The following is a 27,921-nucleotide window of genomic DNA, read 5'->3' on the forward strand; positions in this document are numbered from 1 at the left end:
CCAGAACTGGTGCCTAAGTCATATGAACCCTGATATTTAAAAAAAAAAAAACCCACATTTTTTTGCCTTTTCTTTTTTTCTCCACAAGTTCCAAGCTGTAGGCAAGAAGACCTTTAGCTTTTACCTTTTGCACCAAGAAATAAAGCTATATTTGAGGGATCTATGAAAGATAACAGCCAGAAAGTTGCACAAAGGTGTGGAGAAAATTCTCTGTCACTGCTCAAAATTTTCTACCTGTAAGAAAGGGGTTGCCAAAACTCAGAAACTCCATCTTTTAACAGTCCCCAGGGAATACCACACTGCCAGACCCACTGAAAACCCAGATCTTTTAAAAATCTGCTGCCACTGGCTACAGACATGGTCCCATTGAAGGGATGAATCCAGGATCTCTTCTTGAAGGAAGGATGAATCTAGCACCTCTACTCACACAGAGACTATCTGCTTCCAAATACATCCTTAAACGACCATTCACTGCTCTGGCTGCCTGCAGTTTTGCATGTGGGTGACCAGAGGACATGTTCATAGAGATCGGTCCAAAATCCCAGGGGGAATCTCCTTCTCTCTGCCACAAGCCTGGTCCTGCAGGGCAGGAAGACGCCGGGCTCCCGCAGGAGAGACCCGAGGTGCCGGGAAGGGAGGTGCAAGGCTCTCCGGGGCAGGTCTTTGGCAGATGGAGGCGGGCCGAGCCTCGGCTTTTGGCAGGTTTACAAGAAGAGGGAGCGGTGAGGACCTGGTGGTTGCTGCGCAGGATGCTGAGTTTGTGTTGGCTGCTGCTACTCCCACTGGTGAGTACCTGGCGTTGATCCCTCTGGATTTGGGAGTTGTGTGTGGGAAGACGGGGTGGGGGGATGGGGAAGGGCGCCACACATCTGGTTCTAGCACTGTTAACCACAGCTGGATGGCTCTATAGCTCCCCCACTAGATTCAAGGCAGGGGCTGTCTACAGAGGTAGGATATCCTTTCTTGCAACAGGGAGCAGGTAGAAAGAGATGAAAATAAAGATAGAAGGGGAGATGAGGATTCAGGGAAAAAAAAAAGAATTTTCCTGAGTTAGAAGTTTGACCCAGCCTTCAGGTGCTATTACTAAATGTCTTTTCAATTCCATTAATTAGAACTGCAGTTTCTAAAGGACAGAAAAGCATCTCTAAATAAGAGTAGCTGTAGAATGGATTTAGACAGACTTGGGATGGCTTGCTGTACCAATTGTTTAGGACAATTGAAAGGCACCTTGCTGAAGAAGTGTAACTAAAAAGGAGTAGTCCCCCCTGATGAATTTGGGACATTAACCTCAGAGAGAGCACTGATGTTTTTACTTCTGGAGGTATCTGCTTATAATATCACCAAGCAAGAGCATAACTGCCTTGTGTCAACTATACACTGGAGGCAGCAGGTGAAGTTGTAACATTAAACATCAGACAAGATATGTGAGCACAGAGACACAATTCCAGCGTATATACCCTTCCTTGAGACCCATGCTCTACTACTGGCATTGCCTGGGCTGGAGAGCAAAGGTAGTGTAAGCACAATCATATATCCTCTTTCCCCTCAATCTTCAGCCTCAGAGACGTGTTTGAAAACCTTCCTATGGGTGTGATTCAAAAGGACTCATTAATTCTAACTTTAGCCATTTCACAGTTGAAGGCTTAGAGGAGACTAGGATTTAGATTCCTGCTGTAGTCAAGAGGGAGACAGTAACCTTCCCAGGACATATTTCAACTGATGCTGAGAAAGACAGGTGAGGTGAATGTACCTATAGGACTTGTTTTCTTTGACTGATAACAGCATAAGCTTAGATGGTTACAGACTGATTTTGACTCTTCATTTTTAAAGGTAAATTTTCACACCTCTACCTCACATCCTCTAGAACTCTTTTTTTTTTTTTTCCTTATCTGTCTTTAGACAGCTTTATGTTCAGGTGTTAAGATATGTAAATAACTATGTAAACCTTGCTACATAGTTATTGTCATGTGCAATACCCTTCTGTCAGGGTAAACTAGTCAGCCTAAAGTGTTATACTGCTACAGGTAGAGTCACTTTTGCATCTGGATTAGCCTTTTTACACATAATAGAAATACAACTTATTCTTACAGCTGGCAGGAGAGTGAAGATAACCTAAAGTAATGCATATCTGTGGGCTGCCATGCACCCATTAATGTTTTAGCATATTGCAGCAAACACTGCCCATAATAAAAGAAATTCTACCAACTGCATGCTTTGTGTAACTTTTGACTTCAAGCTGTAGCTCATTTATGAACTCCCAACTACTTCTCTGGTAAGAGTCAGTACTATCAATATCAATATTTGTCACATCTCAAGCTAGGATTCCTGAGAAGCTTTACACCCTAAGTTAGCTGCTCAGGGAGGCCCAGAGACCCATAGGATGTATTGAGTAAATGGGCCTTTCATATTCATGTCACAGTAGAGAAATAATTTCAGTGTGAATTCTGATAATAATTCTTTATTTGGATGTGAAAATAAACAAGAAGCCTAATCCTGAAAAATTCCTTTGTGAAACTGAGTATTTTTCATTCCTATCAGCTCCACAGGGAGCTGTATTTTGCAGCTTTGTGCCTTGCAGAAAAGGGTCCTTGACATTAAAAATAACCATTTACTTGTGAGTGATGAGGAACAGAGAGCAGGGAGTGATGAAATGCATAAAAAAATTACTTTTTCTGTCTTAAAGAGTTCAGAGTCTCACGGCACACAAGATAGGGGACAGAAAAGCCTCTACATTCACTGTCCTTACTGCTGAGCTAAACTACTTTCTTCTTCAAACACAGAACAGCTTTTCATATTTCTGGGAAAGGTGTTCCATCTGATCTAATAAATAGAGGTGAGAGTGAATACATAGATGGGTTATCATTGAACTATACATTGGCTTTAACACAGTGCTTCTTGTAGTAACAGGTATATGGATCCAAATCCATGGCAAGATGCTGAGCTCCCAATAAAACAACGCTGGATGCCTAAATATATGATATAGCTACCTACTGCCTAATATGTGTTGGAGGGAAAAGCGTTCTTCTTCTAGGGATGCAGTCCCTTCAGACTTCACATTCTCCTCTATAAAGAATGAGAGGTGTTGGGAAAAGCACTCTGTTTAGGCATCTTGTTAGCTTGGAGGGATTTAATAGAGGGAGAGAGTCTCCTGTACAGTGAGTCACTTTGTCTTCAAACTATCTGAGAGAGGTAGGAGGAACACTTCCACAGAACTGTTTGGCTGTATTCATTGATCACTGAGGGAGGCTTAACGGGGCAGTCTAGAATAATCATCTAAAATTATCTGTCTAAAATTAGACATCTTGTCTAAATCTACTCATTTAGTCTGTTTCAATTCTACTTGGAACAGGAGGAACACTCCAAGAGCAATGGCTATGGCTTCAGTTGATGGACATTGTCATCTAAGTTTCAGTGCTTTGGGATTAGGTGACATTAACCCGACCTTTAGACAAACATACTACACAAGCAGAAAGGGAGAAATTTCTCTTTAATTTGCAGAAATACTTACAATAGTAGAAAATGAGGATTCTTGGTTATTAATGTTTTGTTATCCTTGAAGTATAAGTGTATGCTACCATTTTTAGCATAGAGATATACATTATTTTTTTCCAGATAACAATTGTGTACAGTTTATAAACAGAATACATTCATAGAATAATAGAATAGTAGGAGTTGGAAAGGACCTTTAGAGATCTTCTAGTCCGACCACCCTGCAGAAGCTGGTTCACCTAGACTAGATTGCAAAGGAACATGTCCAGACAGGTCTTGAAGACCTCCAAGGAAGAAGACTTCACACCCTCCCTAGGCAGTCTGTTCCAGTGCTCCATCACCTGAACAATGAAATAGTTTCTTCTTATATTTATATGGAACTTTTTGTATTCCAGCTTCATCCCATTACCTCTTGTCCTGTTGCTAGATACAATAGAAAAAACGGATGTCCCAACCTGCTCATATCTATTATTTATATACTTATGAATATTAATGAGATCCCCCCTCAGTCTCCTCTTCTCTAGACTAAATAGCCCCTGTTCCAGCAGCCTTTCCTCATAAGGAAGATGCTCCAGTCCCCTGATCATCTTGGTGGCCCTCTCCCCAGCTGGACTCTCAGTGCTGGATTCTCCCCAGCAGTTCCCTGCCCTTCAGGAGCTGAGTAGTCTAGAACTGGACACAGGACTCCAGATGAGGCCTCACCAGGGCGGAGTAGAACGGGAGCAGAACCTCCCTTGACCTGCTGGCCACACTCTTCTTGATGCATCTCAGGATGCCATTGGCTTTCTTGGCCATGAGGGCACATTGCTGGCTCATGTTCAGTTTATTATGAACCAGGACTCCCAGGTCTCTCTCTGCAGAGCTGCTCTTGAGCAGGTCAATCCCCAGCCTGTCCTGGTGTATGGCATTGTTCCTCCCCAGATGCAGGACTCTGCATTTGTCCTTGTTGAACCTCATGAGGTTCCCTTCTGCCCAACTCTCAAGCCAGTTGAGATCCCGCTGAATGGCAGCACAGCCTTTGGGGAATCATCCAGTCCTCCCAGTTTGGTGTCATCAGCAAACTTGCTGAGGGTACACTCTGTCCTCTCATCCAGATTGTTGATGAAGATGTTGAACAAGACTCACCCCAGAACTTATCCCTGTGGAACTCCATTCACACTGTACTTCCCAGTCTCAAAGCTTTCTAATTACAGCTTGGCCTTTTGAGAAAGAAGCTAAGCAGATAGAAGGAGACAGGCCTGATGGAAGATTTTGAGTTATATTCAAGAGACTGAGAAGTTTATGAAAAAGGCTGGAATTTTCCTTGTCTTCTTCAGTTATTCAAACTGTGTTCTATGTATTTTTGTGAGCCTCCCTCCATTCTCTAAGTCCTTCCTGTTCATCAAAATTTCAGATGAAAAAATTATGCTTTTCAGAGCATTTCCTGCAATGTGTTGACAGCATCACTGGCCAACATTCAGGACTCACGGAATGCTTCATTCCACAGGGGATGCAAGAATTTTTAATGTCTCTGATGTGCCTTTCTATGTAATAAAATATCTGATGAGTTTTAAACCTCCAAGCTGGGAGTCAATGTGTGGCAAAATGCGAAAGCTAAAATATTCAGGCATCAGAGTCATATCAGAAAAACTGAACAGGGGATGCACAAACAGGGAGATCAGGGCAACTGAGGCAAGCTGTAGACATAGAAGCAAAAAGAACAGCCATGAATATTCTTGGTAAATCATTTGTCCACTTGATGCAAGACCTATTCATGAAGTTTTACAACTGTGTGACATTGGAAACTAAACCAGATCAGACCCTTCAATTTCCTAAACCTATCCATCTTGCAAACAATTCAGATACTTCTTTGACATTTGATTAATTTTCAAAAAGACTAAATGTTACTAATTTAATTCTGGCTCTTTGATCCCATTAACTGCTGTTTCAAAAATGACTATTTGGTGCCCAGCTTTGAAGCACTTCCCTTATTTTCAGAGAGCATAGAAAAAGTCCCTGCCTTTCACCAAGTATGAAATAGGGTGTTACTAGAAAACTTCTCTTCCCAGTGCTTGGTAACTCTGATGTTGTCAAAACTGAGCAAATCAGTCCCAAGTGCTATTATCTTGATTTTTCTGTTTAGATTTGGGATAATAAATAAAGTATTAGGCAACAGAGAAAATACAAGAAAATGTTGTATTTATGATCAATGAGTATTCCACTTATGGTTTCAAGGCAATAACCTTTCAGATGTGAAGAAAAGGAAATTTAACAGTAAGCAGAAACACAAAATCTGGCTTCTAAAATGCCTCAGGTTTTTAGCATGCTTGTGCTAAGGAAGGAAACCTTCTCTACTCCATGTAAGATGCCCTATGTCTTGAAGATCCCAACATTCCAAAGGAAATTTTGTTACAGTGTTCATTTGTCTGAATACAGTTCAGTTGCTTTCTAGACTTTGTTGACTCTGCTGAGTCTGCTGACTCTGACTCAGTTACCTAAAAATGAGTGTGTAGAAACATTTGAGATATCAATTAATGCCTTTGAGACTTCTACATGGAGCTGGCAAAATTAATACAAAATTAATACAATTAATACAGGGCTGAGACACTATATAGCATTCCAAACAGGACTATTTTTGGGTGAATGCAAAAGAAGATCAGATAACAAGATCAAATGTCAATACTGATATTGTAGATTCCTTCTCAGAAGCTAATTGCCTTTCCAGAGATAACTATTGTGAGACATTCTAAGGTACTAGGAACATCTTCACAATCACAGAAGACATAATGCAGGGGACATGATACTTTCTGGACTGGGAGATGAAAGCCAAGCAAAATACATAACAGCATCTAAATGAAACTAAATATCTATACTGAAGATGATGAATGTAAACCCTTTTCAACAATTGATGTCCAGAAATCCATTTAGCTGTTTAAACGTAGGTATTTTAAACTGTGAGATAAATATAATTCCTTAAGCTCCTCAAACAAGCCATTAATTTTTTTCATATTTTATATTTCATATTTCTTCATCTGGTAAAATAGATAGTCTCTGTCTAAGGCGTGTATAGCATCCTCAAATATCATACTGATCAAATTTTGTAATCACTCAGATTAAACAATGACCCAAACCACCATTTTTCTATTTTCTCTAAAGTCTTGGACAGCTTGTTTTTTTATTCAAGCCCCAACAGAGGTAAAACGTCTGGTGCTATTTACTGCTTCTGTTTCCATAACTATCCCAGCTGCTTTCGGAAGGGAAGACCTGAGACCATATTCTTGAAATAGAGTGATTTGCATGACACCATAATATCAATGTTTCAAAGAAGGTCAAGAGCTGATTCTATCAGTATCAGCATCAAAGCATAGTAGATGTACTCTCTTGAAGAGTATTTAAGACTTTGTTGTCACCTTCCAATAAAGAATAAATCATTCTTGTGAGCTCCCAAGAATCAAAATAGGCATATTTTTCCAGTAGGTAATTTTGAACATCCCAAATAATTAACTGCCCCCCCATCCCTTTTTATATGTAAATAAATGTGTTGATTTTTATTTGTTTTGCAGGGAAGAAATAGGTATCTGGTCAGACTACATGTCTAGGGGGAGTCAGTGTGAATATTCCCATAGCTGATGGGTTCACCCAGTTTTGGACAGTTGATAAAGAGATGGAGATCCAAAGACTGTGAAATCCATCTAAGTTTTGTGAAAGCCATAAGTTTTCCCATATATAAGGAAAAGGTGGTATAAATGTCCAGATTAGAGAAAAGGTATTACATGATCACAGACTCCATCTCTATTCTATTTGATGAAAAATCTTCATATGGAGTTTTCACATTCTTAGACCTTAAAGTATCAGCCATGAGGTACAAGCTAGAAAGAAACCTGGCTCTTTTCATTCCACTAATCACAGAACTTCTTTGTTTATTTTGTCTTTCACCAAGGTTGTGGGAATCCATACAGAATGCAAGATATTCCAGCAGGTAGTCAAAGAAGAGGCTCTGTGCTTAGAAAGGAATGACTCTGTTTCACCTGATCTTAAAGGTAAGTCCTGATTGTCAAAGTCTGATATCAATATCTCTTGTATACATTTTTTCTCAGGGGCATCAGTGTCAAGGCATCATTTTTTTCTCCTGAGTAAAGATTTGATCCCTGTTTTATCTAATTTCTTCATAATCTGAAGTGCTTCTTCTATAGGCTATGACTTTACCTCATCTCTTTTTAGGCAACTTTAAGAGCTCAAAGTAATTCAGGACCTGCTTCTTACATTCACTTGAAGCAAAAGGAGGAGAATGAGTGTCTCTTGAGCATGTTTCATTGCCTTTGGTTTAGATGCTTTAGAATGAGATTAATCATTTTCTGGAGTAATATTTCTCTATACTAACTACAGAATGAGAGTGAGATGATTAGTTCAGACTCTGACAAGTTTAGATGCTTAGTTAGGGAAGGAAAACTCTACTTGGAGTGTCTTATGTTCCTAAAGTATTTGGTGTCTTCTTTAGTTATGTCCAAAACTGCAAAGAATGTTAAACAGGAGATACTGAAAATTGTGCTAAAATTATATCTCATTTAGAATCATTCCTATCTGATGGAAAGGTTAGTTGAAAAAAAAAAAAAGAAAAAAAGAAGATAAAAGTATTTCAAACTTCTTCAAAATATTCTATTTCTATATTTTTTTGAGGTTCTTTATTTTTTTGTTTGAAAAGACTTATTGTAGCTGTGTTTTGTAATCTACTACATGCTCAAATACAAATTTTGAAAACTAAAATTAATGTTTCAGAGAACCAGTAAAATATTTCTCAAATGCTGTTTAGGGGCTTCTTTTTGATGGGGATTTGGCATTGTGGAAACAAACTTTGAATTGAATCAAAGGGATATTTCAAATATTCAAACTCTTTCAGAAGTTCCATCATATTTTTTTCTATCCAACTTTGCTTTGAAAACAATGAATCCACATCAGTGAGATTTTTCTGCTAAATGAATTATCACTTGTTCATTTTCTACACAGGAATTATGAGACAAAGATGTGTCATGTACATAATATGGATAAAAGTATTGCAACCACCTGGAAGTCTGTGTTTAACAGCCTATCACAATTTAGACACTAAGTCTGAGGATATTTCCTTGATCTTCTCATTTATTTTTCTGCAGCTTTTCCAATCACTCTAATGTCTAATATACTTACTGTACTTACCTACACTATTTTAGTGGTATTTCCCCTACCTCCTATCCATTTAATCAAGTCTGGAATGACTACTGGACATATTTTGCACTTGGAACACCCAACCCAAAAATATTCTGGCAAAAATTAGGCATTTTTTATAATGATTTATTACATTAATTACAGTATGACCTTCCAAGTATTTTTCACTTTGAGAAAAATAATTACATTATTTTTAAATCCTCTTTGTTGCAAAGCCCATTTAAAGAAATAAAAAGCCCTCAAAGTTCTGTTAAACTGTTTTAAGATCTTCAGCCCCGTGAACTCCTTTTATTTATTTTATTTCATTTTCCTCCTTTTATTCTCTAAAGATGAAAAACTTTTTAATGAAAAACTGTTCTGGTATTTACAGCTTTTTTTTAATCTATTTTAAAATGAAATATTAGATCTGGAAATCCCCAGATTCATCATCAATATTTAATCTGGAGTGTTTTAAAATTAGACTGAGATTAATGAAAGTCCCTCACTTTTATTTCAGTTCTTAAGAACTGAATGAGAAAAATGGAAGGATCACAATATGTGCATTTGTTTTTAACTCCACATTTCCAAATACAATAGATTTTTAGATCCATCTCTTCTAAAGTACTGTAGTTCGTCAAAACGGTACCCTTTGAGTCCCTAAGCATAACTGTATGGGCCCTCTGCATGTCTAAATGGGACTCATATTACCTGACTTCATTAATTTGAAAATTAGCAGCCTAATTTAGGTTATAATCATCAGAGAGACCTAGGTATTTGGAGTGAGCGATTCATCATTCATCAATCATGCACTGGAAGCCCCTGTTTCTTTCTACTGATTATAGAGGGAACACAGCTAAGATTAGCTAACATGTTTGAGAAAATTAAAGATAGAAATAATGAATCAAGGCTTCAGTTTTCCCATATGGCAAATTTCCCATCAAGACATCTGTTTTCCTATTTGACAATCTGGGAGATACCAGGAATTTCATCCTTTCAAGTGTGATGTGAGGATAATGCCGTGGGAGCCTATCCTTTCAGAAACCAGGGAGCAACATCTATTAGGTACAAGGCAATTAATATTGCTTCCACATTTCATCTCTTGACAATTTTAGATTTGTCTTGTCATCAATCACAGAGGAAACAGAAAAGATTCGGTGAAAGAAAATAACACTTCCCAAACGAAACTCATGCACTACTTTATATTCACCCTGTGTCTACCTAGAGAGTAGTATTGGATCAGGTATCTTTACACACTGATAATTGCTCAGTGCTGCATTCCATACCTATTTACCAACAGACACTGCATGACCACAGCTTGAGTCTCCGTGTGATGCCTCCATGACAAAACTGTGATTAACTATAATGAATGCCAATCAATCAGAACTACTCCTGATTATGGTTATTTTATATGATGTTCTTCTAGTATGAGATGAATCTAATCTCTGTTGAAGTCACTTGTAAAAATGTCATTGGTTGGTTAAGACCAGAAATTTAACCCTTTTCTCCTTTAAACCAACTGGAATGAGTGGAATTGACAGACTAAGGCTGAATGTTTAAGCCTGATTTTTTTTTTCAGTTAGACCTTGAAACCAGTAATGAGAAACTTCAAGTGCTAGTAATTATTCAATATTTTGATGACTTTTGTTTTGACCTTAAAAAGAACTCCAGTTGGTTTGACTTTCAGACTGTCTGCTTGAATTTTGGGTACATTCTCTCATGAGATAAGATGGGGAAAGGTCCAGCTGGAATGCCAAGTATATATGTGAATGACAATGCATTCAAGGAGAAGAGGAAACAATACAGTCCTTCATTTGCAGAGATGTCTGTCCTGTGTGGCACTTCTTGTGCATGAATTAGTGAGAAAGCCACAGAAAATCTCTTACGGAAAATGAACTTTGTGATGTTCTATATGGGTTTCTTTACCTAGAGGCACTTTTTTTCAGGATGCGTCAGAGATTGGGATGGTCTAACCTGCTGGCCCAGAGCCACTTTCAGGGAAGTGATTAAAGTTCCCTGTCCAAGATTTTTTGAAGAAATCACCAATATACATGGCAAGACTTCTCCTATTCTTTTTATCCCTACTTAAAAAAAAAAAAAACTAACACAAATTCTAATAGTTAAAATTCAGTAACTTGCATATTTTCCTGATTCACATTGTTATCTTGTGTCAAATGTCATACAGTAATTATCCAAATACACGTCTTGATTTATGGTCAATGTCCCTTCCAACCCCTACCATTCTATGATTCTATGATTTTATGATTCTATGATTTGACACTCTTGTGTTATGCTGTAGTGAATTGTTTAGACTCTTTGGCAGTCAAAAAACCATGGGTAATTCCATGTGTTAAGGTTGTAAAGGGGTATGTCACAGTATCTATAATTTATAAAATCAGAATCATTAGTTAGAAATGATCTCTTGAGATCATTTAGTCCAATCCGCCAATCAGAGCAGGACTAGGTTAAAAAATTGTATCTAAGTTCAAAGCCAGATCAGATGGCTCAGGGCTTTGTCCACAAGCACAAATTACATTGTAAATGCAGCATAGACTGCATAATTTTATTTCCTATGTTTAAGGAAAGTAATTAAGTAATTAAGGATTGAATATACTGAATAAATTTCCCATTTGAAATGCAGAAATTCCACTGCATCTTGAAATGAATGGGAACACATCTCAACTTTCCAAATGATATACAGAATATTAGAACTTCATAGATAAACTTGCTGAACATGACTAGACCTGTAAGTGCCTAATTTATGACTCAAAATAGAAATAAAAATCTATTGCTTCTCATCAAATCCTATAGACAACCTACTTCTAATTCATTCTGTGATATATTTTGCCATAAAAGGCTTCCTTCAGAGAAACTGTGCGCAGGAGGAGTATTGGTCGGAACCATTCCCACCATACACCATTGCTTGTGGATTTGATGAGGGTTCCAGTAAAGAGCCTGAGGATCAGGTGAGTTTTTTATCTCCAGTTTGTGGACTTCTCCAGAATATTTTCTTCTGTCTGTGCCGAGTAACTGTATGCTCCCACACATCTGAACTCTTTCAGAATCCAGTAATTACCCATCTTCACTACTAAGCTCAAACCTCTTTTGGATATTTAGAGCCTGTTTAACAGATGAGGCATACTATAAATAAAGGGAGTAGAATGTATCACTTTCCACTCAGTATTCTCCTCTTGATGCTAATGAGTAGATTCATGGTTAGTTCACTTGACTTGCCTAACAAAAGCTTTCATTCTCTGTCAGAGGTGATTCAAATCCTCATCATGCACCTATCTCCCAAAGAAGCCCTACCAATCTGTCTTGGGGGAATTTTTCAGGGAAAACTCTGTTGGATTGATCCTGTTGTCTTATTCCCAGATTTTCTTTTAGTCAGAGAAAAAGTATGGTGTTCAATGCACATCTTTAGGTGGAAACTCTAGGATGTTATTTAGTATTTCCAAAATTTATCTTAGATGTTCAGTGGGGTAGAAAGTGAACTTCTATTTTTCCTTTCAAATTATCATAATTGGTGTCCAATTAGGCTCCAGCAGCACTTCTTTTTCATCCACATCTCTATATGATTTAAATTTCCATGTTCCTCATCTTAGTACTTGGCCTCAGGTTAGGAATGCCTTACAGTGGTGGTGATAATGCTTCAGCGGAGAACTTTGCCTCACCAGTGAAAGTTGCATATTAAGAAAGATGTACTCACTGACGCTGCTTTTGAGTTCTGCCTTTGCTAAATGGGACAGTTCAAGCAAGAGACAGTAAGGGTATCTCCATCCTCTCATTTCTAGTCTGTATTGGTCAAAGCTCATCCATCTTATAGAATCATAGAATGATAGGAGTTGGAAGGGACTTTTAGAGATCATCTAGTCCAACCCTCCTGCAGAAGCAGGTCCACATAGATCAGGTCACACAGGAACACATCCAGGAGGGTCTTGAAGACCTCCAAGGAAAGAAACTCCACACCCTCCCTGGGAAGCCTGTGCCAGAGCTCTGTCACCCTCACAGTAAATACGTAGTTTTTTCTTGTGTTTAAAAGGAAATTTTTGTGTTCCAGCTTCATCCCATTAGTTCTTGTCCTGTTGCTAGTTACAATAGAAAAAACGGATGCCCCAACCTCCTGACATCCACCATTTATATACTTATAAGTATTAATGACATCCTCCCTCAGTCTCCTCTTCTCTGGACTAAATAGCCCCAGTTCCCACAAATGCAAGATGGAGTATATCACTGCCTTCTCTTCCTTTTGCTTTGATAGAAGCAGTGAATTCCCTCCAATTACGAAAGAAAATACTAACTCATATAGCTCCCTGTGATTGTTCAGTCAAGACTCAACAGTCGAGAAAGGTCATTTATCACAGGCCAAAGCAAGACACAGAAAGGTGAAGAGAGTTGTCACCACTAACACTCTGGATGTCACCTGGAGTAAACCATTTGGTCCTCTAGGCATGGTAGCTCAAGTGTAGAAGTATTCAAGCATAGCTGTAACAGGCAGTATAGCGGTCTGGAGCTCAATTCCCCACCTGTAAACTAAGAATACCTGTACTTCTTTACACTATGGGTGATCTAGAAAGGTAAATGCTTAGAAACTTCTGGAAAGGTACTGGAAACCATAGAAAAAGTTCAGAAGGGTTGTAAAACTCATAAGGCATGCGTTTTCTCCAACTCTGGGGCCAGCTGCAATGTCATGGCTCTCACTCATTGAACTAAGCTCCCTTATTCTCCAAGATGGCTTCCTCCAAGCAGTCCTTGGCTTGTGTTAAGCCAAGCATAGTTTGTAGCTGGCCTAGGCTGAAACCAAGCAAGGGACTATATTTACAGTTTAGCATTATGGAAGATTTCAGGGCAAAGCTCCTGGCTGTGCTGCAGCTGAGTTTAGTTTGTTATTCCAGTCAAACCCACAAGGTCTCTAAAAGGAAGATAAAATCAGTAAGCTCTGCTGCATTGCATATATAGGGAAGAAAGTAAGGAGAATCCCACTGATATAAGGAAACCACTTATTTTATATTTTGTAACTGCAGTGAGGACTTACGATGTCTTCTGCATGGTATTGTTTCTTTATCTACCCTACAAAACCTGATAAGGTGAAATTTATAAGAATAATTCATTGTTCAATTGAGGAGACTGTTTTCTAATTTTATATGTGTTTTGAAAATACTGTATAAATTATTAGGACTATTCCTAAAAAATCACCAGGATGATTTCTAGGTTGTCAGGTTGCATGATTTATTTATGGATCTACTTAAAGTTACTAATCATTTGCATCAACCTATAATTGTTGTCTTTTGGGCAAACAGAGCTTGGACAAATTGGAGAACAAAGTGTCCATCATATTTGCAAGGAGGAAATTTGCCTTGATACAGAGAATTTAGTTTCTTAGGATTCTAAATAATTAGATGAACCTGCAGTGAATCAGAATGAAATTTGCATAGATACAGCAACATAAGCATACTTAATTTTTCCTAGGGCATAAGATGTTTAAATGCAAGACAAACAAGTGAAGACTTTCATAGGATCATAGAACGGTAGGGTTGGAAGGGACCTTTAGAGATCATCTAGTCCAACCCCTCTGTCAAAGCAGGTCTGACTCGATCAGATCATACAGGAAGATGTCCAGGCAGTTTTTAAAGACCTCCAAGGAAGGAGACTCTACAACCTCCCTGGGCAGCCTGTGCCAGGGCTCCCTCATTCTCACAGTAAAATAATTTCTTCTTATATTTAAATGGAACTTTTTGTGTTCCAACTTCATCCCATTACCCCTTGTCCTGTTGCTAGATACAACAGAAAAAAAAGGGCATATTTGTAAATATTAATAAGATCTCCCCTCAGTCTCCTCTTCCCTAGACTAAACAGCCCCAGTTTCCACAGCCTTTCCTCATAAGGAAGATGTTCCAGTCCCCTGATCATCTTGGTGGCCCTGCGCTGGACTCTCCAGAAGTTCTCTGTCCCTCTTGAGCTGAGGAGCTCAAAACTGGACACAGGGCTCTAAATGAGACCTCACCATGGCAGAGTAGAAAGAGAGTAGAACCTCCCTTGACCTGCTGCCCACACTCTTCTTGATGCATCTCAGGATGCAATTGGCCTTCTTGGTCACAAGGGCACATTGATGGCTCATGGTTAGTTTTTTCATCAACCAGCACTCCCAGGTCTCTCTCTGCAGAGCTGCTCTCCAGCAGATCAATCCCCAGCCTGTCCTGGTGTATGGCATTGTTCCTTCCCAGATGCACTTGTCCTTGTTGAACCTCATGAGGTTCCTTTCTGCCCAACTCTCAAGCCAGTTGAGATCCTGCTGAATGACAGCACAGCCTTCTGGGGAATCAGCCAGTCCTCCCAGTTTGGTGTCACCAGCCAACTTGTTGAGAGTACACTTTGTTTTATAATATTACAAGATATGGCAAATGAATGAACCTCACTAGATGTGAGGTTATTTTCTTGGCTTTAAGTTTCTTGCCTCCACAATATGATGAGGCTGTTTCACAGTGTTTCAGTCTCCTTGTCTGCAAAATGCAAATTTTATTTATCATTTAACTGTTTATAAAAGCAAATACTTACTGAATCTGGCCCAGGGTTGAAGTAATTCACCCATCAGCAGGTTCAGTGCCCTAGAATCTTTATGTACCTAAAAGAAGAAATGCAGTTACACATTATGTTAACATTTTCCTGTTGAACATGTTTAAAGGGGTCACTATTGTAGATGAGCCTGTAGGTTGTGAAATCTGTCTTATGTGTAAAGTCAAGTAGGATTGAAAAGAAAAAGATGTGTTAGTGTCAGAGGAAAAAACCTAAAGCAGATCTCAAACAAGCAAAACAGCACAGATGAGAGATTTGATTAGTAATGGAAAGTGTATCTTAGTGAAATAAGGACACCAGTATGCATGCTACATAACCACCAGCACTAGTCTATGTTCTCTTTTCCTCATAGACATCATATTATTCTGCATTTTGGCGTGTCTACACTGCTGGCAATGCAGCATCAGTGACTTCATTCGTTACAGCTCTAATTGTCTTTACTGCTTTCAGGTAAAAATAAATAGACTCTTTTTCAGGATATCTTAAGACAACCTCATCTTAATTCCTCTCAAAACCTGTGTGCTTTTGTTTTATGGGGTTTAAAAATGAAGTCCTTCTCAGACATAACACTTTTGATGGCACTGGGTGGTCATGGCTCTATTCATGTTGTAGCATTTCCTGACAGATCTTAAAGCAATAAAGCTGACTGGGCAGTCTGTCTTAGTTTCTTTAATGACCTCATAGAGGAAATGCTCCAGCCTGGTATCACTATTAAAGTTAGATAACTATTTCTCCAGTGTATAGTGGGATGTACTCTGCAAATCATAGAATCATAGAATCATTTCAGCTGGAAGACACCTTTAAGATAATCAAATCTAGCCTTTGTTCTAGCCCTATCAACCAGTAGACCTTTTTCCTAAGTGCAACATCAACTATTTCTCAAACATTTCCAGGGATGATGACTCCACCATCTCCCCAAGCAGGATGTTCCAATGCCTGATAACTCTTTCAGTAAAGAAATTCATCCTCATATCCAGCCTTATACTGAATGTCTCACACCCCTGAACCAGCAGTAATTCTAAGTTGTCCATTCCTTTTGTGAAAGACTATTGCATGCAAAACTGGGAGCTAAGTTTAAATGTCTTGTTAGATTATGTCAGATATTAGGAAATGGATGCTGGTTTTGGCTGGTTCAAATGTACTTGGACAAAAGCTTTAAGGTTTCTTTGCTGACAGGAGTGCATAGCACACAAACAGCTTCTTAACCGGAGTGGATATGCAGTCTCAAAGGTCATATTATAGAGACACGTAGGATGAAAAGTCTGATAATTCAAAATCACAAAGGAGATTCCTTTGATTCAAGGTTAAACCATGAACAGAGCAATCAAAAGAAATGCAGTCCAGGGTAAGACAGCCATCCCACAACAAAAGACTAATACCCACTCAGTATTATGTTCTCCTTTGCCAGCAAAGGGACTGAAAAGCCTGTTTGTAAGCTTTTTCAAGAAAAAAATGCTATTTAGAATAATCAAAAGGCATTATTGCAAAGCAACCTAGGAGTCCCAGAGTTACACTCGCTCCTGACATCAACTTGAAACATGTGGTGATTCAAACACAATTATACTAACACTTTTAATAGCTTAAACAGATAATAACTGCTCCACTCCCCTGTGTCTAGCTTCCTCTCAAACAGTGACAGGTCATTTATTTGCTTTGGAAGGTGTCTGAAGTCCTGTCTGAGTTTTTACGAGACCATGGGCAAATTCTCCTGAAGAATAATTTTTATTTTCTCTTTCTATGTTAGAAAATTCCACTGTACATGGAATTATATCCATATGCATCTGTTTGTCTCCTTTATCCTGAGAGCAATTGCTGTTTTCACCAAAGATGCTGTTTTGTTTGCAGATGAAACTATGGAGAACTGCCTAATGTCAATGGTACTGAAGTTCCTCTCATTTAACATTTAATTCTTGATCTGAAGAGAAAATGAAGATTTCTTAATCCCACTTCTCTTTCATTTGCTAGAATCAAAATCTTAAAACAAACAAACAATACTACACAAACCCAACATTCATTCATTGATATATAAGGCACAGCTCAGTCAACTCTAATGAGTAACAATTATAACAATGGTAAAACGTAAAATTTCTGTCAGTAAAGAATTTCATCTTATAGGTGAAAATCTTCCCCTTTCAAAAAAACTGAAGTCTGAAACTGAAAATGATGGAATCCCAAACTTACTGAAACATTGTAATTTTTCATTCTTGGGTCTTAACATTGAATTTTGCCTCTATTTGTAGAGAAACCAGACAAATTGGAGAGTAGATCTAACAGCTTTTTCTTTCTTTACATTTCCAGGTTGCTTGTAAGGTTGCTGTGACTTTCTTCCAGTTCAGTATTTTAGCCAATTTCTTCTGGCTTCTTATAGAAGGAATATATCTGCAAACACTGCTTCTGCTGACTTTTATTTCAGACAAGCAGTATGTATCATATATGCTGGCTGGAGTTAGTACTGTTCACATATACTGGCTGGGGTTAGTACTATTTTCCTCTTTGTGTTATTTAATATGTGCATTTACTTTCAGATCTAGATAAATTATTTATTCTTGCCCAAAGAGGTGTCTATCAAAGGTGTCACCTTTCTGCTGAAAACTGCTTGTTCATCCAGTGTGACTACACCAAAATCATACCATTATCCAGTTTTGTCAGATATTTAACCATTCAAAACTTTGAAGGTGAGGATAGGATGGATAATTAGAAGCATTATGATAAGTCTGCTTGAAAGACCATAAGACCATTCTTTATGATTGAAATTAATTTCACACACTTACAAGTAATTTAAAAATTAGCCATCTAATCTAAGTATTCTCTGCAGGTTTCTCCTGCAGCCATTAGAGTGAGATGTGCATGCCATGGTGGTGATTAATCCAGTCCTCAAGAAGATGAGTAATGTGACTGGATAACATCCTGGAAGCATATTACCTTCCTCCACTGACTAAAGAAATTTGGATGATTAACTTTAAGTTCCTTCCCTTCCCTTCCCTTCCCTTCCCTTCCCTTCCCTTCCCTTCCCTTCCCTTCCCTTCCCTTCCCTTCCCTTCCCTTCCCCTTCCCCTTCCCCTTCCCCTTCCCCTTCCCTTTTAACTATGGAGTTGAATCTCATTTGAGAACCTGTATTCATTTGATCTGTCTTCTAATATTAAATATACAAACAAACTATAGTATCAGAACCACTTGTCTTTTACCTAACAGTAGGAAACCCAAGTTCTTCAGACACAGTTGGTCTTGAACTCACATTGCATTGCAAAGAAACACCTCGCACTAAGACGTGCTGTGATTAGCCACCATCTGTAAGCTATGTAACCAAATATCACAAGTCACAAAACTGGAAGAGAAAATACAGGAAGAGGAAGCGTAATATAACCTACCATGTATGACACTTGGCTGGAGGGAGTGAAAATGAATTGTTACTGATGTTAAATATGTGAACAGTCTCAAAACAGGAACCAAAAGCCCATTCTACTCTCTCACTTCTGTGTGCCTTTACTAGGAGTCTAGATTTTTTTTGCCTATTTCCTCCTGATTCCAAAGTAATTATATCTGTGGATGCACAGTATCTTAGTCTCTGTAAAACAGTCATTTTTCAACAGAAGGGCAAGAAAGAAATCTGAAAATAGAAATGTACTTTTCTTGACTTTCATCTGGTTCTTCAGCCCTTGCCTCTTACTGAATAAACTTCTCTTAGATTAGACTGCATAGAAACTTTAAGAGAGGTATCAAGTCTTTACATAGTGATTTAAACCTTCGTGTCCATCTCTTTCCTGTTCTGTGACAGAAATACTTCCCTGTGTGCTTTCACACATAGATAAGAAAGATAACATGCCATAGAAAGATAACATGCCTGGTTTTACTTGCTGTTTCAGATGTTGGGATGATGACAAAAATGGAGTGGTGTTGTGGATCATCAAAGGCCCCATTCTGCTGACTGTATTAGTATGGGTTTTTTTCATTTTGTCTCAATATTCTGAAATGTGAAATCTAACTCTTTTCAGTATGCTGGGAGAAAAACAATAGCAGATGCTATCACATTGAATTGCAAATAACTGGTAAATATCGTGTAGCATATGGTTTTGTGGTTATTTTTATTTGTAATTTATCCCTCAAAAAACCCCAACTCTAGATGGCGAATCCTATATTTTCTACAGTTGTGTTACGACACAATGGAATCATCTTGTCACCTTTATTCCACACACTACAGTTGTGTCTGTGTCTCTTAAGTCCTTTCTAAAGAAAGGCAATCCGTACTGTCAAGATTCTTAGATGATATGAAGTTAATTTAATACAAGAAATGCATATAGATAATTTTCTTTAGTATCTCTTTTTAAATTGTGTAAATTTAAGACCAGAAATTTCCTTATGCACACATTTCTTCCTCCTAAATTTAGGGAGAGAACAGTATACATATAGATCTGTGTCTGCTGTAATCCCTGTCATAAGCAATGAGAGGAACAGAGGGGACCATGTAAAACCTGCTAGATGCTGACAAGTACAAGGAGTTAGTATTAGCGATAAACCAATATTGAGACATGTAAGTCTATATTAAGTAAACATAATGTTCAGCATATCTTTTTGTATAAATATATATTGGTCAGAAAAGTGAATACTATTTCCAATGCTTTTGATTTAATCCAAGACCAGGTCTGCACTGGTTTATAACAGTACAGTTTCTATGACTGGGGATTTTTAATTTGTACCAACTGAAGATATGTCCTGATTTATGGTGTGTTACAGCTTTTCTCCTGTCTTTTCTGGGAGAATACAGATCACAATTCTGTGATCAGAATTCTAGTCTATAAATTAAAGTCTCTAGAGGGAGGAGAAAGCCACTCAAATCACTTTGTGTAAGTATTTCTTCATATTGACTCATTCTAGTTTCTATACAAAATGCTTTATGGGCAGGAGAACAAAATGTTCTGCACCTTACTAACAGAAAGAGAAATTCTAAGAAGAAATAAGAATGTACACTTTCTTTTTCATCTCAAATATCACATCCCTCTTTTTCTTCAGGGATGTGCTGGGGACAATGAGAAAAGTAAAATGTATTGCAACTCCAAAAGAACTAAGCCTGAAACTGTAAACACTAAATTTCAGGTAATACATCAATCTTGCTTTCAGTCCTTTCTACAAAAATTGGCCACAAAAAGAAAGATGCAGGTAATTTCCTTTAAATTCTTAGCAGTAATATGATGCAGATGTTCTGGCAAATGAATCTATTCCTTCCTCTTTATGATCCCCTTCACAATCAATAGGCATCTCAGGTGTGTCAGAGAGAGAGAGCACCACTGGAGAAATGACGGACACCAATATGGTTAGGTCATAACTCAAATTTTACTCACAAGCATCAGACTTTTATAATCAACGGCAAAGATGGCATGTTTACATTACTTCTAATTGGTCCTTTCTATGAAAGCCAGCTGCGCTTTCTGCGATAAGCCTTGCGATTTCACATACTGCTTCAGCCTCCTCCTTGCTGGAGCTTGTTATGTAGGCATTCTTTCTTCTTCTTTTCTCACACTCCAGATTGGCTCAAGGACAATCTGCACATTAGTTCTCAAAGCATGGGTTGTTCACTGTTACCAGGCTGTGGCCTCTTTCAGACAGAAATTCCTCCACACAGGTGGACTTGCTTCTGCCAGGGGTTTGGACTAGATGATCTCTAAAGGTCCCTTCCAACCCTACTATTCTATGATTCTATACAGTCTGATGACTCTAGTGAGCTATTTAACTCATCCTAAGATACATAAGTAATATATGCAAACCTGTTCCCTTCCAGAGTGAGATGAAGGCCAAGCAAAATACTCCAGGACATCATTAGGGGCTCTCACACCACTTCTTAAACAACTGAATCAAGTCTTATGGACAGCAATAATTAGATCTCCACTAACAGCTTTGGAAGTTGAGACATTTCTGTGGGGGATACCTACATGTGGTTGAGATTAGTGTTAAGAGTCTTGCTTCACTTGGTGTTCTTGTTTTTGTGTGTATACCAGGGAGAAGAACTCTTAAAGTTCAAACCAGAAATCTTGCATGCTGATTTGTTCACCTAAAGTGGGATTGGAGGAAGTAATCTTTCCATAACTTCATTGGATATGGTTGTCTCCATTATGGAGCTGTCCTCTACATAAAAATTTGTTTGAGCATATAGTTGCAATCACTAATTTTGTATTTTTAACAGTGCGTTGTTCTTTAATTCTTTGTTTGCCACATTACTCTTAATCCCTCTCTTTGGAGTACACTACATTGTATTTGCATTTTTCCCAGAAAGCATTGGTCTGGAAGCTCACCTTTATATTGAGCTGGGCTTGGGTTCCTTTCAGGTAAGCTGGACAAAATTTTTAGCTGTCCTAAGAGCTTTAGTCTGAAACAGTGCATTCAATAATTTAACATTTTAGATTGATTACTAGAGCAGGTGTCAACAATGTGTCTAAGTTTGACATGCACATTCTATTTTACTCCTTCTCAAGCTCTTTCTCTTGTTTCCTCCCTTATAATTTGAATTTTCACAATTCTTTTGAGTTCCAACTCAGTTATTATATTAATAGTCACCAAAAGAGTCCAAATATCTATCTTCATTGAATAGCAATGATGGAGTGCTATGAAGTCTATGGATTAAGGTGAACGGATTTAAACTAATTCTACACATAACAAAGATGATTATAAGAGGAATAAAAAAATCGGATAATATATAAACATCTGTTTCACCCTTACCTTTTAGCAGTAGTAAATCTATCATATTTACATTTCTTTGTTTCTTTTTTTTTTTTGTTATACCATTATTCAGAAGAATATTTTGGATTTGATAGGGATAGGGCTCGGATATGTTTCATTTTGTAATAAATAGCTGGGGTAATTTTTCTTCCCCTTCTCCATAAGAGAAGAATTCTTCATGCTGATATGTGTTCAAAATGGTCCCTCTTCCATGCTTACCTCTGAAACACGTCCATACTCTGGGAAAATTCTTGCTGGCCAAAGCCAAAGCTGTCATGGACCATGTTGACATTTTAACAACATAGAGAAGCAAAGGCCAGTACTCAGGACTGTGCCTTGTTCAGTTTACTAATATAAATGTAGTCTAGCACTGTCCAGTGTTTGCCTGTGTTAGCACAGCCTGTTAAATGACTTGCCTCCTGGCTGACCATCATTCCCTCAAACAATGCCTGACTGTGTTAATAAGTTCTGTGTGAATACGAACCCAAGACCTTGTCCAATAGGTTGTTGGCTGATAGTTTAACAGTAAAGACGTAAAACAAGAGCAGACTCTCACCCAGTTTATTCACTGTTGTAAATACAGACTAAAACAAGACAGAGGTCTCTACTACCTTATCTGAGAGAAAACTTACACAGTAAGCAGTAACTTAGTCCTTAGTGTCTCTACACAAGGGCAATAGCATACGCATTTTTACCAATCATCTGGATGAGGGGATTGAATGCACCCTCAGTTTGCAGATGACACAAAGCTGGGCAGGTGCATAGATCTGCTTGAGGACAGGAAGGCTCTTCAGAGGGACCTGGATAGAAAAGAGCAATGGACCAAGGACAATTGTATGAGGTTAACAAGGCCAGGTCCTGGGCCCCACCAATCCCATGCTAGGGAATCCCATACAGGCTAGGGAATGTGTGGTTAGAAAACTCCGTGGCAGAAAAAGACATGGGTGTGTTAATTGACAATCGCTGAACATAAGCCAACAACGTGTCCAGGTGGCCAAGACAGCCAATGGCATCGTGGCTTGTATCAAAAATAGTGTGGCCAGTAGGAGCAGGGCAGTGACTGTCTCCCTGTATTTGGTGCTGGTGAGGTTGTTTCTCTAGTGCTGTGTTCATTGTTGGGCCCCTTACTCCCAGAGGGACACTGAGGGGCTGGAACATGTCCAGAAATGGGCACTGGAGCTGGGGAAGGATCTGGAGCACAAATCTGAGGAGGAGCAGCTGAGGGCCCTGGAGGTGTTTAGTCTGGAGAAGAGAAGGCTGAGAGGAGACATGAGCACTCTCTGCAACTGCTTGAAGTTGTAGTTAGGTGGGAGTCAGTCTCTTCTCCCAAGGAACAAGTGACAGGACAAGAGGAAATGGCCTCAAGTTGTACAAGGGGAGGTTTAGATTGGAGCTGAGAAAGAAATTTTTCCCTGAGAAGATTGTCAGACACTGTTCCAGGCTGCCCAGGGAGCTGGTGGAGTCCCCATCCCTGGAGCTATTGCAAAGCTATGTAGCTGAGGTGCTTGGGGCCATGGGTTAGTGTTAGTTAGCTTCACAGTGTGAGGGGAGGAGTTGAACTCCATGATCTTAAAGGTCTTTTCTAATCAAAACAATCTATGATTCTATGATAATGTTCTCATGAAAACCCAATAAATAGTTCCACATCACCTAAATCGCAATGGATGCAAGGAAAATATATATTTTTTGCCATCTTGCTCAAAGTTTGAATGAAACCTGATGTTTTTCTCTGAATCTGTGCTTTAAATCTTGGTGTCGCTCTACCCTCTCTGTCCTAGGGTTTTGTTGTGACTCTGCTATATTGCTTCTCAAATGCAGAGTTGAGTAGTTAGTACATAAGATTAGCAAAACCCTTTAAATTCAAGAGGGTCTTTTTTTTTTTTTTTACTCCTCCATTTCCAGAACAGATCTGTGGTTTGATCTACTCTTGAAAACATTAAATACTCTTAATTTTTTTTTCACTTCATACCTTTGTTGCCTTTATTTGTATTCATACAGTTCTACCATAAAGACACAATATCAGCTTTGAAACAATGACTCTGATTGTCAGCAGCCAGCATGTATATTTTATCTCACAATATAGCTTGCATATTGTATCTCACAAAACACAAATCTATTAGGTGTTAAAAAAGAAACAAGTAGAGAGTGATCTTTCACCTCAACATTAAGTAGTATGGGCTGGCTTGTGTCCATGCTGTTTAGAAGTAAGTGCCCCTGGAGCAGATTTGCCACTCATTACAACTTAGCAGTGCATTTGTTATCGTTTCCTGCAGCTACAAAAAAACCCCAAATCTGTGTGTACATTTCTTCAGTTTTAAGTCTCTCCAACAATGTGAGAGACTGTGCTGCTGCCAAACAAGGTGATATCGGTATGGGATGAAACTGAGGGCTGATATAGTACACAGGAGTGTTGAAGGGCCTTGAGCTTACTAGGGTAGTACTAGAATAGTGGGTTGGTGGAGGACGACCCTTTCTGTCTGTACTTGAACATGCATACAGGGACTGGCATGTCTGTGTGGTTGAGAGAATAAAGGCAGAATAGAGGACATTTCAGTGACAAATATTGCCAGTGACTTACAGGGAGCCCTGATGTCCAAGATGCACTTCTGCATGTCTCAACCTCTTTTCTGTGTGTCACTGTAGAGATCATACCTAATAGAGGATTAGGATAGCAGAATTACTAGATACATTCCCAAGTTCAGAGTACTTAAATCACATATGTACATCCCCTGTGATAATTAAAAGTTTTGCTTAACAGTTCATTTCTGCATTTAATTTGGAGTGGATTTACTCTAATGGTACTACATTTCTCACAGATTTTCAACACTAATGATGACCACAGAAGATGGCAGCTCTGTGGTCAAAAGCATTTGTCATATCTTCTTGGTTTAGGATAATAAATCACTTTGTAGGTGTTTAGGAGAGTCACTCCCCCTCCAGGAGTAGCAGACAGAGATGCAGCTGAACATGAACAGAGGCAAAAGGGCACAGCAAGCAATTCATCCACAGGAGCAGCCTGCTCCTGTGAATGATGTCAAGGACTGGGTGTACCTTTTCCTGTACCTGCTTGCACTCTGCTACAGCTTTCAGTGTCAGCTGCGCTATGTAAGGCAACAGAACCTACTTTCTCCCTCCATCCCCTCACATCAGTCCTAATAGTATCAGGAACAGAGTATGGACCTCCAGGATTGTTCAACCTACCTGTAGGTTGTCTCAGATGGTAAAAAACTTCAGTTTTGCCTGTGCTTTTAAGGAACCCTAAGACCTTTCTCAAATGTAACAGATATTCAAGTTGATTCAAGAAGAGTGTAGCCAGCCAGAGGGAGGTTCTCCTTCCCCTCTACTCTGCCCTGGTGAGGCCTCATCTGGAGCACTGTGTGCAGTTTTGGGCTCCCCAGATCAAGAGGGACAGGGGAACTGCTGGAGAGAGTCCAGCACAAGGCCACCAAGGTGATCATGAGACTGGAACATCTTCCTTATGAGGAAAGGCTGTGGAAACTGGGCTGTTTAGTCTAGATAAGAGGAGCCTGCAGGGGGATCTCATTAATATTTACAAATGGTGGATGTCAGGAGATTGGGGAGTCCCTATTTTTTCTATTGTATCTAGTGACAGGGCAAGGAGTAATGGGATAAAGATGGAACACAAAAAGTTCCATTTAAACATAAGAAAATCTATTTCACTGTGAGGTTGAGGGAGCCCTGGCACAGGCTGCCCAGGGAAGTTGTGGAGTCTCCTTCCCTGGAGGTCTTTAAAACCTATCTGGAAGACTCCAGTATGATCTGATCTAGTCAGACCTGCTTTGGCAGAGGGGTTGGACTAGATGATCTCTAAAGGTCACTTCCAATCCCTATCATTCTATGATTCTATAGTTGTATGATTTTATGATTCTGTGATTCTATGATTCAACGTCTTTCAGTCAGTAAGGAATCTTTAAAAGGGATTTCACTGAGGATAAACTGAAAGCCTGGAGAAGGACTCCCATTATATATGGCAGGTCACAGCAAGAAGGCATAGAGGATTGACTATGAGGAAAAATAGAAATTATACAAAAGGACAGAAATGTTTATGAAGCAGATATACAATAATAAACAAAGACATTGCAGTCAAAAACTTCCTTGTTATCCTTTGAGTTTTGGAATTTAAGTCTTCTTCTTTTCAAAAGTAAATAGAAACATAGTTTAAATTCTTCTTAATCTAGGCTTAATCCTGAATGTTTTAGGTGCATTTGGGATAAGCAGTCAGACAAACATTTTGGCTTATTTTACTTTAAGTGCCCCCTAAGTCTTAATTTTCTGATTCCTTGCTTTTAAATTCCCTTTCTACACGTTCAAAATGAACTGAAGAAACAACTGTGCAAATGGCAGTATCAAGAATACCTGAACACACAAACACAAGATTTTGTCCAGAGAAAACAATCCCGTCAACTATGTTACTCAGTTATCACTGCTTGAAAAAAACAGTCCAAAAAGGAAAACATCTTTGTACCAGAATAATGTAACCTCTGTCTGATCTTTGCTTGCAGGAGGAGTTGCTATGACATTGTAACGTACTACCTAAGAGATGCCCAGCTTGGATTCCTTTAGTGGATTCCTTTAGTGAATACCTTTAGTGGATTCCATACTGTTAGAACCTTCTGTGAATTTCTCATCCTGAAGTGAACTACTGTTCTCACCTAGTATAGATCAGCATCACAACCCTGGTTCTCTCTCTTGTTAAGCACATAAAATCCACTTGTTTTGCCATGAGAAGCCAGGCCTTGAGCTAGTGTGAATCAACAGGTCAGAAGGCAAAAACACAATGAACTACATTTACTCCTCTCATGCCCAACATGCTTTTTAATTCTTTGTTAGTATTTACGGAAATTTCCAATTTTCAAGACCACTGTTCCTAATCTTCATTTGAAACAGTTATGTGGTGATTTACTACAATGATTAGTGATATTTTACTAATTGTTTTGAGATAACTTGAGCCAATTTAAGGGGAATCATATGCAGACACTTGCTGTGGAGCAGCAACTTCCTTTAAAAGAAATGTCACTGTCTCTCAAGAGTGACACAAAAACCCAACAAGTTACATTACCTGTTGGGTTTCTTCTTCCATGCCTCTTCGATAGAAAGATTAAAGTAGTCCAGAGGACCCTAAGTCCTTTCTTGTCCATGGCAAAACATGACACAGGTGAACATAGGCAGATTATGCACATATGCAGGAAGAACATAGAGCAAACCCAATGCAGGATGCAAGATGGGCTACCCTGAGGTCAGAAAAACTTACAGACTTAGTCTTAGTGGCCACAGGCTGACCTTTGTATAGCCGGAACACATTTTCTGCCACCATAACCTAGAAGATTTTCTGGATCCATCAAGGAAATGCACAGTTAAACTGTGCTCTTGAGTTTTTCAGGTTTCCCTCTGAGAACTAATCTGCTGTGATTATCTGCCTTGCCCATCATTTGTCAGCTCATCGTTACTACACAATGATGGTTCTGGGGTCAGAATTATCAACACAGAAGCTGATAATTCCCAGTGAAGCAAAGTGTGGTCTAACAAATCAGAGCAAAACAATGTTATGCTTGCATGACTTCTTTGGGTGGCCTTCCTCTTTCTTCAGGACTGAGATAGACTCTACCTCACTGTCCAAAAGTAAAGAAAGGACATACAAGATATACTAGATAGATATAGTTCCTTTCAAGATAGGACCTTTCCCAGGCCAGCCTGCATTCAGCACTGTTAGAATGTGACTGTTAGAATGTGGCTAGCTGGCTTTTTGTGAATTGCAGTATCAGTTTAGCTTTAAAAAGTAGTGCTCCAGTCACTCATTTAGCTCTACTCTGGATTAATGACTTAGACCAGGAGACACTTGACCACATGCAAAGCTCTTAGCTGGTTTTAGGTGTTTTATGCCTAGTTTCATTATTAGAGCAGAGCTGAATTGTATAGATTTCTATAAATGGGATTCAATTCAGTCTTTTTTTTAATGAGACATTTAACTCACCTGTC

At 38.8% G+C, this 27,921-nt stretch overlaps 2 protein-coding genes across 2 annotated transcripts in view; one reads left to right on the plus strand and one right to left on the minus strand.

Annotated features, from left to right (window-relative positions):
• LOC133625492 (metalloreductase STEAP4-like) overlaps nucleotides 1-15,249 on the minus strand; it is a 50,247-nt gene extending 34,998 nt beyond the window's left edge. Inside the window, exon 1 of the mRNA XM_061996812.1 lies at nucleotides 15,199-15,249. The gene's annotated coding sequence lies outside the window, so the exon portion shown is untranslated. The remainder of the gene's footprint in view (nucleotides 1-15,198) is intronic.
• On the plus strand, nucleotides 516-26,434 carry LOC104555529 (vasoactive intestinal polypeptide receptor 1-like). Its single transcript, XM_010198987.2, is given in 13 exon segments — nucleotides 516-785; nucleotides 7,409-7,508; nucleotides 10,590-10,697; nucleotides 11,500-11,609; nucleotides 15,569-15,666; nucleotides 16,961-17,093; nucleotides 17,515-17,690; nucleotides 19,080-19,164; nucleotides 19,984-20,057; nucleotides 21,392-21,533; nucleotides 23,703-23,744; nucleotides 26,251-26,303; nucleotides 26,305-26,434. Coding segments are annotated over 13 exon segments (1,521 nt in total).
• The last annotated feature ends 1,487 nt before the right edge of the window (nucleotides 26,435-27,921 follow it).

This window comes from Colius striatus, chromosome 5 (assembly GCF_028858725.1).
Source record: "Colius striatus isolate bColStr4 chromosome 5, bColStr4.1.hap1, whole genome shotgun sequence".
Classification (NCBI taxonomy): Eukaryota; Metazoa; Chordata; class Aves; order Coliiformes; family Coliidae; genus Colius; species Colius striatus.